Source organism: Hemibagrus wyckioides, linkage group LG07 (assembly GCF_019097595.1).
Source record: "Hemibagrus wyckioides isolate EC202008001 linkage group LG07, SWU_Hwy_1.0, whole genome shotgun sequence".
NCBI classification, from domain to species: Eukaryota; Metazoa; Chordata; class Actinopteri; order Siluriformes; family Bagridae; genus Hemibagrus; species Hemibagrus wyckioides.
In genome coordinates this window covers 11,061,431-11,075,507 of record NC_080716.1, presented here as the reverse complement: position 1 = coordinate 11,075,507, position 14,077 = coordinate 11,061,431, and the positions used below count along the sequence as shown (strand labels likewise).

Here is a 14,077-nt window from a genome sequence, read left to right as displayed (position 1 = left end):
CGTTGTTGTACATAAGAAAGCTTCAATGGAGTTTAGACCTTAGACCCTTTCAATATGGCGGACCCGTTGACGTATCGCATGTGTCGTTCTGAAAAGAGTCGGCTCGTCGAGACGGATCATTTAGATTCATATTAAGAGACGACTCGTTTGTGTGTGTGTGTGTGTGTGTGTGTGTGTGTGTACGTACGTACAGCTCTGGAAAAAAATAAGAGACCAATGCCCATTCTCCAGATCTGAACCCTATTGAAAACCTCTGGAATGTCATCAAGAGGAAGATGATGGTCACAAACCATCAAGTAAAGCTGAGCTGATGCTTTTTTGTAAAAAGAGTGGTATAAAGTTCCCCAACAGCAATGTGAAAAACTGGTGGAGAGCATGGAGCCGAAACGCATGCAAATCAGGGTTATTCCACCAAATACTGATTTCTTAATGTTATTTAGCCAAAGCATTAACACAATTTGTTTACAGATTATTTGCATTTTGTTTTATTTGAGTTATTAAAGCTCTGCAGATACTGCATGATCTTGGGTTATTTTGATGTGTTGCCATTTCCTTTAAATATACACTCTAAATAACAATAGTTATATTTTGGATTTAGGAGAAATATTGTCAGCAGTTCACAAAAAAATGAAACAAAACTCTTCATCTCACCAATACATGCACCTGTAAGAAAAACATACAAGAAACTGATTATTTTGCAGCGGTCTCTTTTTTTTTCCAGAGCTGTATATATAAGCCATCTTTTGTTCCCTTTGAAATAAATGTAAGTAATGTGCAGTGTGTTATATATATATATATATATATATATAATTTTTTTTCCATGCAAACGTATTTTTAACACATGAACTGTTAGTTACAAAGATGAAACATACTGCTGCTTGAAGATTCAAATAGTAGGCGAGTAGAATTGCTAGACAAATATAAATGAATCATTTTAATGCTGCATTAACAAAGCAAGCAATAATACATGAATGTGTACTGCATTGATGAACTTGGATTTTTGTAATTATCTAAATTGACCTAAAATATTGAACAGTAATATTATAAATAGGGATGAATAGTACTTAACTTCAAACTTCATAATTGCTTTTCTGTTTCTATACTTCTGTAAAGCTGCTTTGAGACTAAACGCGCTATGCAAATAAATTGAATTGTAATGTTGTTATATCGTTGATTATACTGAATTGCTGTACGACTTCATGTTTCATCTCAAACATGGTCAGGCAAAGAAAAATAACCTCGGGTCAAATTCTTACAAACTTTGTTTTGTAAGGAAAAAAATAATATACCAATGTGTCACTTGGGAGTCGACTCAGCCTGGTGAGATGATCCGACTCTTCTATCAGTCCACAGTCTCATAACGCGATCGTTCAATTTTAGCCAATCGTAGCGCAGAAGGCGGGGTTACATCTAACCAATCGTAGCGCAGGAGGCGGGCTATATGGAAGTATATTCGTTTGGGAAAAATAAGGCGTTGGGGGATGGTGGTGTGTACAGCTGGGAGCTCGGAAGATATCTAAACAGTGTGGCTGCTTACTGCCCGCGTAACTACACCGGATTAGTTTTGTCTGCAAACTTTCCCCCTTTATATATTCTCAGAGAGGGGAAAGTTTTTCACGCCTGACTTAACGCACGATTTTCTCTCCCAGAGGCTCCTCGTGCCCCCGGTCAGTCCATACAGGAGACTGGGATGTGACTGTAGCGGATTACAGAGCAGCTCGGTCAGCAGTACTGTGTGTGTGTGTGTGTGTGTGTGTGTGTGTGTGTGTGTGTGTGTGTGTGTGTGTGTGTGTGTGAGAGAGGGGCAGAGAGGCAGAGAGATGTGGAGGCAGCGCCGGCTTTTGACACACACAGGACAGAAACTCAAGTGACTTACCTCGCTGAGGTTTAAACACATTTCCCACAGCACAGAGAGTCGACGCATTACTCCCCGGACTGCTGAGATGGGCTTTATGGAGCTAGCGTAGCCGGATCAACATAGCGGGTTAGCAAGGCAGCGCTGCACAGGCCGCTAGTTCACTCCGGAGAGCTCGTGAGAATATAAATTAATATATAAATAATCATGGGTCTGATTGTGGCCAAACTGTGGAGCTTTTTCTGTAATCAAGGTAAGTTATGATCGTGTGATGTAGATGGTTAATAACTTATGGTGCTAACGGTACCAGTCCAGCTGTGCGTGTGTCTATGCGTGCGTGCGTGCGTGCGTTACAGTATGCAGCATCAGCCGCAGTTCCATAGCTAGCTTCGTTGAGCTAACGTGAACTTAGCGAGCGTTTTACTTTTCCCAATTCAAGTTTAAACGAGTTGAAAATGCTTAATGGACGGTGTTATTGTTAACTAAATATCGATAAACCGGTGTTTTTATTCAAAATTCCTACACGTTTTGTATTCCTTTAGACATACCCAACACACCGGATAACGGATCGAGGCGTTAAGGTGAAGGTGACTGTTGTTAAACGCCTGATGGGGCAAGTCATGATCATTGTACCCAAATACCATTCATAATAGTGGCTGATTTGTGCAAATATTAAATATATCATATAGTATAAATGACGTGATTGAGACTAAGTTTAGACTTGAACAAACAGGTGGTTGATATTAACTCAGTAACGGCACGTGCACAGCTAAGCTTCACCCAGCAGGTAGCAAACAGCTTCAGTGGATTTGTGTATAAATATAAAATTCTCTAGTTCAAGCTTTATTATTATTATTAATATTAATGTTGTTCTTCTGTTTTAACAGCAGGGTGTTGGTTTGAAATTGTTAGAATACTATAATAATCCAGGCTAAAATATATTACCTTTATTGTTTTTTTCCCCACAAAGGTGTTAAAACCTAGCTTTTGTACAAAAGTATCTTTTCCATATTCGTGTCTGTGTAAACGAAAAGGTTATAAGATTATATCCTCTAATTGTTGTTGGGTTTTTTTTATTATTATTTTATGTTTCCATAACATTTCATGTCTTGTCAGTATTTATCACGTTATAAGCCAAAAGAAAGTCTGGCTAGTTAGGCTGTGTGTAGCTGAAAATACTTTCGTTGTTGTTGTTGTTGTTGTTGTTGTTGAGGTAGGATATACTGTGTTTAAAGCATTAGTGGTTTACGCAGCCAAATGGTTTTCAGCATCGTCCAAGTTCCTTTCTCTTTCTCAGAGAAATAAAGGTTACTATAGTGTGAATTTGGGCTGTGTGATCTGGCGAAATATATTGTAGGACAATAGAAAAATGTCTGTTGTTCACTAGGTATTTTGTTATATCGCAAAATCCAGTTGCACCTGGTTGCACGTCACTGAAGCTATGGTCACATCTGCAGAAATTTTTTCTCTCTGCAAGTCACCAGTTGATGATCTTTCTACTGGTTGCCATAGTAACAATATTTTTTATTAATTCATTTTATTGCTGCTAGAGTGAAACATTTGGAAATATATGCATCATATCATATGATATGAAGATGAAGCTGTGTGTGTGTGTGTGCGCTCTGTGACACAGATCACACTGTTCTCAATGAACCAATTTGCTCCATATTTGCATAAAGGTAAATATTTCCAAAGCTCAGTCATGTGACTGGACACTCCCACACCTCATCATCAACAGCTGCTGCCAGTCATATCGTCAGCGCTCGTTGAAAATGAGTAAATATTGCTATACTGCTAATGTTGCAAAAGCCGCTTTTCAGCTGAGTTACATGACTAACGTCAGAGCTTGACGTGGTGGTGTGTTGTAACAAATACAAAAACAAGAAGGAAGGAGTGTGACAAAGATCGAAACTCCCCACAGCACTCCGGCACGCTGCTGACATCAGCAAAACTCAGATATATGGGGAACTTGTAGATAAAAATGCTTCTGTCACCTGCATGTGGTTTGGGTTTTGACAAAACAAACACTGGCCAAAAAAACACCCCAAAAATAAAAACAATCCTTTGTAAGGTTGCCACAAACCAGTACTGAATGCATGCATGTTGTTGTTTTAAGATATTTCTTTCATCAGTTTGAGAGAAAATCTAATATACTGTCAGATACATCATTTCAAGATATGAAATGACCATATCATCGATAATTTTGTCCATATCACTGAGCTCTAGTGCTATTTAGTCTGTGAGGAAAGTGTTAAGGACGTTTTAAGGGGGTCCAGTCGAACACATGATTCTGGTACAAGATGAAGGTGTGAAAGTGAAGATGCTAACAGACTGACATGCAAATGCTAAACTAACATAGGAAAAACACAGTACTATAGAGTGAGTAAGAACCGATTTCAGGTGCGAGATTCGTCCGCTGCAGATCCATGGCCAGGTGAACGGTCAGCCTAATCCTTTAACTCTGTTCTTTTAATCCTGTTGTATACAGTAGTTTGGGGCTTTGAGTGTCAAGTTCTTTTCTATGGAAATGCGGAGGGTGAAAAGGTCAGCGTGTTCCACACCCCCACAGTGCTTTTGTGTCTCGGAACAGACGCTGGGCCTTTTTCTGACTCAGGATGTGACAGAAGGCCCGGTGTCTTGGGTGACCCGGTGAACAAAACGCACATGAGGAAGGCATTTTCCTTCCATATTGTCTTCCCATGACGTTATTCATGGATGCGTGCACAGCCGGCAATCCTGTCAGGACGAGCAGATGTGAGCCACAGACATCTTAAGAGAATGTAGAGCTGCAAATGTCCCTGGGAAGTTGTTACTGCTCAGGCCAAACCTAAATTATTTTTTTTTTACTAATAGGAAGGGTTCAAATCTGTGTTTACTGACTTTATATATATATATATATATATATATATATATATATATATATATATATATATATATATATATATATATATATATATATATATATATATTTATATTTATATATATATTATATATATATATATATATATATATATATATATATATATATATATATATATATATATATATATATATATATATATATATATTATGTATAGCGCACAAGCCTGCAAAATACCTACATCAATAAAACACAATTTTATTCATAAGACACTTTAGAAAATATCTTCGACAGCTCCACCGTACTAGATTTTGAACTTCTTAACAAACATAAACCTCAAAATTATATAAACTCTTCTTGCTATCTTACATATCAATATAACCCTATCTATTATCACCCTATGTTTTAACTACATTCAAACTTTTGCCATAATATAGCCATTGAAGCTAACATGGCATTAAAAAATATATTTATAGCACACACTTTATCCATTACAATAAGTGTTATGAAATATTTGCAAGACATGTTAGTTCCTGTTATTGCATACGTTAAAGCAAAATAATGACCATTTTATAGTGAAAATCGTACTGATTTCCATTATAAATGTTAAACAGACTATTGCACACACAGTGTGATTGTAACTGCTCAGCTGTGGCAGATTGGTTCGACTTCGTGAACAAGAATAGAAGTTGTCTGATTTTTCATCTCTGGGTTTAGATAAGGGTCACGGCTGTGAGGCGAGTCTGATGCAGAATGCTTCGGCTTCATCGTTGTTTTCCCCCTCAGGATAAGAGGTTTAGACTGGTGTTTTCAGTCCATTACACTAATCACCTAAATAAACAGGCGTGTGCAGCCGAAGCCGCTGATCCCAGCAGGATAGCCCGTCCAGTTTGACAGCGCTGGATCTGAAACTACCAATTGCTGATTAGTAGACGTTCCGTGACATGATATTTAGGTATTTTTATCGAGCTTTTCGACTAATCCGGTTTTGTGAAACGCAGCAAACAAGGCATGCAAGCTCTGCAAGTACATTCTGTTCTCCTTCTCATTTTTGTTGGAGCACATCTCCAAAGGGCAATTTGTGGTAGGTTTGGCATAATTCCCCAGAGCTGTCTGGTTCATTTGGTTTTATATAGTTGATGGAATCAAAGTCCCAGTGTGGGTCAGTCCGCCTGGAGGAAGTAATACTGCTACAGTTTCCTGTATGGCATTGTGCAGCTGTCTAAACCCAGCACACTGTGTGTCCTCACTTCCTTCTAGCAGTCCACATCTAAAGACAAAGGGTAAAAAGCCAGACTACTTCTGCCTGGTTTTTTTAAACACACACACACACTTTTTTTCCACTGGAATGCCAACTTTGATCATGAGCTGCCTGTGAACTGTTGCTTTTCTTGGATAACATGTCTCTATCTCTGTGTGTGTCTCTGTCTCTGTGTCTTTAACTTTGTCTGTGTCTCTAACTTTGTGTGTGTCTCCAACTTTGTCTTTATGTGTCTGACTTTCTCTGTGTCTCTAACTTTGTGTGTATTTGTGTGTCTCTGACTTTGTGGGGGGGGGTCTCTGATTGTGTGTGTGTGTGTCTCTCTCTGACTCTTTGTGTGTCTCTCTGACTTTGTGTGTATGTGCCTTTGTCTCTGTGTGTGTCTGACTTTGTGTGTATGTGCCTGTGTGTATGTGTGTCTCTAACTTTGTGTGTGTGTCTAGCAAGCTTGGTGTGTTATGTAAAAGCTGATATAATGAATAATAAGTTGACTGAAGCCACAGATTGAGACAGGATGTAGACTTGCTCTGAATTGAAGGAAATGTCTCAGTGCCACATAAAGTTTCATTCTCTAGGCACTAATGAAGCTCTTCATTTCAACTCTACCCCAGATCTTTCACAGTCCATGTACTACAGTGTGTACAAAAACTACTCGAATTTCTTTAATGAAATTGGCGAAAAAACCTCGTTTTAAACTACTACCAGTAAAGTCACTTATTTTATTACTTTGTGTGATGCCTGAACTTGTGTTCAGCTTTGGCTGGACGATATGTTACATGATGTCACATGACTATGACTTAGCGCAAATCTGCAAAAGAAATTGTAAGCTCTTCAGAATATTGCGGTGTTTGCTTGGCTTTGTGTTCATTTCTGCAGCTAAAAAATCGTGAGCCACATACAGTCTTGTCCAAGTCTGAGGCCACATGGAAATACTGGGAGGTTTTTTATTAGTTTTTAAATTTGTTTAGGAATTAAGGAAATGATCAGAGATTTAGAAAGGAAATGTTCAGTATCTTGAATGTTACAATATTCACGATTGTACATTTTCAGGTGATACTTTTCCAGATTTTGACAATTTTCATTATTTAGCATGTTAACTATTGTGTACAAAAGGATTTGATCCAGCCCCAAGTAAAAAAAAATGTCCTGTTTTACTCAAACCTGTAGGAGACTTGTGAAGTCCATGCCAGTGCACACTGTCGTTAAAGCAAACGCCAAGAAATTCGGATACTCGTGTGAATGTTTGTACAATTCTGGTTATATCATTTGTAATATAAAAATGTTCTACCCTACTGTATGTTACAAAGCTACAAAACCACCCATTTGACCACAAGTCATGTGTCCTTTGTCCTTTCTAAAATGAAAAACTCTGGAGTAAAATGATTGTATATAAAATGCAGTCTCACAGTCTATATAAGTTTTATATTTGTGTGTGTTGTATCTTGTAACTGTCTAAGCTGCTATAACACAAGAATCTCCCTCATGAGATCAATAAAGTATCTATCTATCTATCTATCTATCTATCTATCTATCTATCTATCTATCTATCTATCTATCTTTAACTGTCTTTAACTGTCTTTCTATCTGTCTGTATATATGTCTGTCTATCTATTTATCTGTCTATCTCTGTCTGTCTGTCTATCCGTATGTATATGTCTGTATATCTATCTGTCTGTCTCTCTTTGCTTGTCACTATTTCTATTGCCTTTTTATCATGTGTATAAGCATAAAGGCACTGTTGAAATCAAGCACTTCAGCTAGTTTCACGAAGTGACTCAGAAGCTAAATGTAGAAACAAAAATAATGTTTAAAAAGTCATGCTGGACCGTGTGCTGTTTTGAAGGAGAAGGGCTTACGTACTACATGCCTCTGCTATCTGCCATGTGCACAGGTCATCTACAGCCAGAAATTAGCAGCTCTCACTTAAAAAAGCGCACATGGGTTTAATCCGTCGTCTCATAATATTTTGCCCTCTGATCTGCAGAACACAAGGTGATCATCGTGGGTCTCGACAATGCTGGAAAGACGACCATCCTTTACCAGTTGTAAGTAACGCTTGATTTATCTTAAAGCAATGATTTTCACTAGGAGAGCGTGTTGAAGCAGAGTTCCTGTTTTTCTCATGCAGCCTGATGAAAGAGGTCGTCCACACGTCTCCGACCATCGGCAGTAACGTTGAAGAGATCGTTGTGAAGAATACACACTTCCTGATGTGGGACATCGGTGGCCAGGAGAGTCTGCGGTCTTCTTGGAACACCTACTACTCCAACACTGAGGTACACTTTCAAAACGACTCTCCATCAACATACTGATTACATTCTTTATGTAGCCTGAACACACTTGAGCTCTATGACCAAGCTTTTTTCTATTGATCGTATTATTTCACTGCTTCCTGAAAAACAATGGGGGTCACAGTGGCTTAGTGGTTAGCACATTTACCTCACAATTCTGGTGTTGTGGGCTTTGATTGGGGTAAGGTGTTGGGCGGGGGTGGTGGAGGGGGTTGTGTGCTTGTTCTCATCATGCTACTGGGGTTTCCTCCAGGTACTCTGCCTTCCTCCCCCAGTTCCAAGATATGCACTGTAGGCTGATCGGCAACTCCTAAATTTTCCTGTGTGTGTGATTGTGTCTTGTGATGAGTTTGCATCCTGTTCAGGGTGTCCCTTGCCCCCGAGATAGACTTCAGACTCCCTGTGACTCTAAGTAGGATAAATGGTACAGAAGATGGATGGATGGATAGCTGGATAGATGGATGGATGTTCTGACATATGTAATAAAATTTGTTGCATAATAATTATTCATATTATTTGATAAAGAAAAATACAAACGATTTTATACAGATTATTATTATTATTCCTAACTCAGAAAAATATTTTAGATTATAATATACCATAATGATGAATTTATATGGGGTACAATTTGTTTTAGCAAGGTTTTGCCTATTGTGCTGTTAAAGCAAGTTCTGACATGCAGGAGCTGACCAGTGGAGTAGCTACTGTAAGCGAGTGCATCATTGTGTGCTGTCACATTGATGAATACTGTGAACTTTGTCCATCCAAAGCCCAGCTGTTGGGTGCTTGTGTGCAGCATACCCCGAGGTCAAAGTTGACCATCTGACAAAGAGGCCTGAGTGAAAGGACTTCACAGCCATTCAGCCATAACAATTTGTGTGTGAGAGGTCGAGATGGTGGGGGCTGCTACTGAATGCTGTTCCAGACCAGCTTACTCTGTGAAACACACACACACACACACACACATTCTCATGTACACGTGCTGGCAAGCAAGGACATGCAGGACAACCCTCATAGACCTGTTTTCAAATGCAAGGCCCTCTTCAATCTGACTAGCATTTTCACAGAGCTAACTGTAACCTGAGCTTTCCATAACAATGTAATCTTTTACATCTGTCTTGTCTCCAGTTCATCATCCTGGTAGTGGACAGTACAGACAGAGAAAGGCTTGCTATCTCTAAAGAGGAGCTGTACAGAATGCTGGCACATGAGGTAAACCCATACACATGGACTAACTCTTTTTCTGTGCTTGTGTATAGATAAGAAAATTTATTCTGCATCTTTTTTTTTCAGTCTCATTTCAATTCAGTGCAATAAAAAAATCCCAGACTAACCTGATCTGAATTCTAAACCCTAGACTTGAGTAGTTTATGCTGGTGTTACAGTCTTAATTATAAATGTGCTTCATCAGGAAGGCTGCAATTTCAGGTTGCTGTATTTGTAACTCTAATTTCTAACATTTTACCGGTTAAGTAAGTACATTTGCATACTGTTTATAGTTAAAAACACTTGCTCTCTTTCACGCTCCGTCTCTCACTCTTTCTCAGGATTTGCGTAAAGCCGCAGTGTTGATTTTTGCCAATAAGCAGGATATGAAGGGTTGTATGTCTGCAGCAGAGATCTCCAAATACCTGACTCTCAGCTCCATCAAAGACCATCCATGGCACATTCAGTCCTGCTGTGCTCTTACTGGAGAAGGGTGAGGCTCACACATTCATACACTACACCATGTTCCCAATTTTCCCCACAATTTCCTGAAGCTTCCCATTATTCCTCTTCATGACCTGTGGGTTAGTACATTTTTACTTAAACTGATCATCAAAGATTGTCTCATTTTATAATTAGTTATTTTATTCCTTAAAACAATTTTTAGGCCATTTGAACCTCTAAAGCTTTGACAAACAGTCTTATACAAGTGCATGACTAATATGCTCATATTTTTCTTTCAGTCTGTGCCAGGGCCTGGAGTGGATGACCTCGAGGGTAGGACTCAGATAGCCTCCAACTCCCTTACAGGACTGGCTTAATTGACAGCTTTCACCACAAACATCTGGCATCGACTCGGCCTCATCCTATTGGCTGCTTTTATTATTGTTATTATTGTTATAATTATTTGATTTTAAGCTCATGATCAATGTTTGACCTCTCTGGACACCTACCTCACCTCGGATTGACTGGATGTCGGCTGATTTGATTGGACAGACATTTCGGTGTTTCAAGACAAGTTTAATCACGCGAGTGAAAGAAGCGGAAGCACACAGTATCTGAAATGTTACTGCTTACAGAGAGGGAGGAGACTGCGTGCTTTCAACTCAATTTTTTGGAAAAGTTCTCTGTTCTGATTTAGGAAAGTTGGGGACTGTGGTGTATTTTATTGGACATCGTATCTTAGTGGTCTTTTTTTTTTTTTACGGTCAATTCATGGGTCAGGGAAATCTGTTTCTTGTTTGTGTTGGTTGGGGACTTACAAAGGGTGTCTTTTTAACAAACTCGAAAACCAGTACATATCATGAACACACATTACATATCATGTCGCATTACCTCAGTTGGACAGCACTACAGGCACTCGAGCAGCCATCATTTCCCCAGCCTGCTGCAGCTACTGCATGACCACTGAAATGTGGGAACAGGTTGGGGCAGTAATAGAGATTTCTATTCCTTTCTTTATCTCTGTTCTTTAAGGTCCACAAACAAACAAAAGCCCTCCTCCAAACCCTGTGCTGTTACATAAAATGGGCTGATTTTCCACACAATTGTGCTGAGGACTGGTCACAACAATGTATTCCTTAGCTGACATGAGGCTGAAAAATGGATTATGGATAAACTTGAAAGTTGAAAGCTAATTGTATTGTTTCAATATTTCAGGTACCAGTTTGTATTATTTTTATACTGGTGATTCATATGCTGCATCTAAACGCTTTTACTCAGACGTGTGTGTGTGTGTGTGTGTGTGTGTGTCAGGCTAGTGAGCAATTTCTAAGTCTGTTTTAAATAATGAGTGCAAACCAAGAAGCAACTTCAAGAACACTTTTGAACAATGTAAGTGTTGTTGAGCAGATTCCTCTGTGATTTCGAAAGATTGGCTAAACAGCAGGACACCATGCATGTATGAAATATTACCTTTTTTTTGGATAGTTTCTGGAACAACCTGTTTTGTGGGAATATTCATGAAACATTTTTCCTCTTTTTTTTTTTGTAATTCATTTGGAGCAGAAGCGTCATGATCATGTCGAGATGCAAAGATATATTTTGAACTGAAATTAAAATCCGAGTGAGTCGATCCCACGCAGGAACCAGATGTTTTATGCTGACTTTGGAAAACTCAGCCTCAGCCTTAGCCTTCATAGGAGTTCACAGGTATGCTGTTGTTATTATTAACATAAGTGAGGCATTGAGCTGTGCATTCCTCTGCTTTTATTTCTTTAACACCTAAAACTATGCTGCCTGCTTAAACACCAAACAGTACAGATCTGGAAATCAGTGATGGTTTTTCCTCACTACCAGTAACTGTGGTGTTTAATTTTACGGTTTCAGCCTGCATGCATAATGTATGTGTGTTTGTTTTTTTGTTTTTTATTTTATTTTTTGCTGAATGGATTGTGAGAGAAAACAAAAGGGTCTAAGTTCATAAAGTAGGCTGTTGACTCACAGGCACAGATTCATTACTTTGCAGTTCCACTGATTCCTCATTTCATCAGTCAGTGAAATCTCAGACGTGCCATTTCCACATAAGCAGGAGAAATATGTATCGACATTTATATTTCTGTAATTTTTATAATAAATGCTTTTATTTTGAACTCGTCTTTGTTGTGTCTTGACATTTTGAACTGTGTAACTTTGCAAGAGGTTTGTGGAGATTTGAAAAGCTCAAATCTAAGGGATCTGGGAGAACTGAGATACACATGATGCAGATCTTTATGAATTCTTCACTCATCAATTGACCACATACTGAATCTGTACATTGAAATATCTTTAGTCAGGTTCACAGTGGCTCTGGAGACTATCCTGGGGAGTCTGAGGAAAGAATAGACCCTGGACACAAGTTTTTGGGTGGTTAGAGGAAACCTACAGGTACAACAGGCAGGAATCAGAGCCATAAGGAAGAAATTCTGCCTACTAAAACACTAAAAAGTATGACACGCTTTCTTTGTTTTTCGGGTCAGGAAGAAAAGTTAGAAAACAGAGGAAAACAAAAGTTACGAAGATGAGAATAAGTAAAAAAGCAAAACACTGCGGAAGATGACATTTTATCACGTGAGAATGGTCATTTCTTTAGTTTTCCCTCTTACAAGATAAACAAATAGATATTTGTTTATTAAACTTTTGATTCATTTCAAGCTGAAGTATTCTTCTCCTGAGAGATCTCTGGAAAGATCTCCTGTTCGAAGATAATTTTTCAAATCAATACATTTGTCTATATTTATTTAAGATATTTCTACTTGCTGAAAGTAAGTACAAAAGTATAAAGCATGATACTGCACAGCCATCACACTAAACAAAAGGCTCAGAAATTACCTATATATTGTCAAACTAATAGTAGATAAATGTATATTAGCCAATGAGAACAATAAAAGAGACATCCCACATTTATAAAAAAAGAAAAACGTTTAAAACATTAAGTAAGGCACTTTGGACTGATGAAGTGTTGGCTCCTGTTCTCCTGACCCATTCCAGTGAGCTGTATAAAGGATAAATAACGTTGGCAGGAACTGAGTTCAGTGTAAATATCATCCTCTTCTCTGTTATAGCCTCCAGAGAGTCAAGGTTTGACTTAAATTCAGACTGACTTTGTGACGAGTATAATTCCACAGAACACACTCACACACACCTATGGGCAATTTGGAGTAGCCAATCCATGTACTGACATGTTTTTGGGAGGTAATAAGAAAAGAGATTTGCAAAACGAGTGTAAGGATTTTGTATTGAATGAGCTCTGTGGCTTTGGCAACATTAAACTTGGCTTCATTTAAAGCAAAGAGTATGCCAGTGAGCAGTATCCATGTGTAAATAATTTCAGCTATGGGGAAAAGAAGCACACCCTCCTTTGACTAGTTTAAGTTTTATTTATCATCGCCTACATAATTGCATGGTTGTTACCAACTTCTATAAACACAATAAAGCAAAAGATATCAATATGTTGTCATAAAAAAAGCCAACATTCAGAATCCACGTGGGAAAACATGAATAAACTCTTTTCCCATGATCATTAAGAGAAGCCAAGTGTTGCCATGTAATGAAATACATGAGATTGGATAATCATCAAGAAATGTGATTACCTCTATAAAAGCAGAACTTTGGGCAGTCTGAAACACTCAGGTGTGTGTCTACATCATTGTAAGAAGAAAGGACATCAGTCATAACCTTAGAGAAAAAAATTGTTGCTGTTGATCAGTTTGGGAAGGGTTACAAAGCCATCTCCATACAATTTAAAGTTCACTATTCTACAGTTGTCAATCTTCCCAGGAGTGGGAATCCCAGCAAATTCAGACCATTTATTGCTCATAGATATAAAGAAAAACCCATGAGCTAAAGATCACCTTCAGGCCTTTAAATCTTAACACAATCAATACAATCAGAACAAAATGACAACACAATCCAAAACAGACTGAACAAATATGGAAGGGTGGCTAGAAAAGCCTCCTTCTCTCCAAAACATATGGCAGCACAACCAAGGTGGAGATGTTTGGTCATCATGCACAGCGCTATGGTAAATTTCACATTGAGATGAAGTATCTATCTATCTATCTATCTATCTATCTATCTATCTATCTATCTATCTATCTATCTATCTATCTATCTATCTATCTATC

General features: G+C 38.3%; 1 protein-coding gene across 2 annotated transcripts; it reads left to right on the top strand.

Moving 5' to 3' along the window:
* The first annotated feature begins 1,453 nt into the window (after positions 1-1,453).
* Positions 1,454-12,064, top strand: arl8 (ADP-ribosylation factor-like 8). 2 transcript variants are annotated; one of them, XM_058395125.1, is made up of 6 exons: positions 1,454-2,108; positions 7,961-8,021; positions 8,105-8,252; positions 9,396-9,479; positions 9,815-9,966; positions 10,217-12,064. In XM_058395125.1, the coding sequence occupies exons 1-6, from the start codon at positions 2,063-2,065 to the stop codon at positions 10,263-10,265; spliced, it is 540 nt and encodes a 179-aa protein (XP_058251108.1). In that variant the 5' UTR covers positions 1,454-2,062; the 3' UTR covers positions 10,266-12,064. The 2 variants fall into 2 exon arrangements, with proteins under 2 accessions (XP_058251108.1, XP_058251109.1); XM_058395126.1 differs by having other exon boundaries at positions 1,455-1,721.
* The last annotated feature ends 2,013 nt before the right edge of the window (positions 12,065-14,077 follow it).

What these genes read in the sequence shown, in the direction of transcription:
- arl8 (XM_058395125.1), top strand. Translation starts at nt 2,063, where the DNA reads ATGGGTCTGATTGTGGCCAAACTGTGGAGCTTTTTCTGTAATCAAG. An exon ending in ACGACCATCCTTTACCAGTT is followed by an intron (nt 8,022 to 8,104) that starts GTAAGTAACGCT and finishes TTTCTCATGCAG; the next exon opens with CCTGATGAAAGAGGTCGTCC. An exon ending in TGTGCTCTTACTGGAGAAGG is followed by an intron (nt 9,967 to 10,216) that starts GTGAGGCTCACA and finishes TTTTTCTTTCAG; the next exon opens with TCTGTGCCAGGGCCTGGAGT.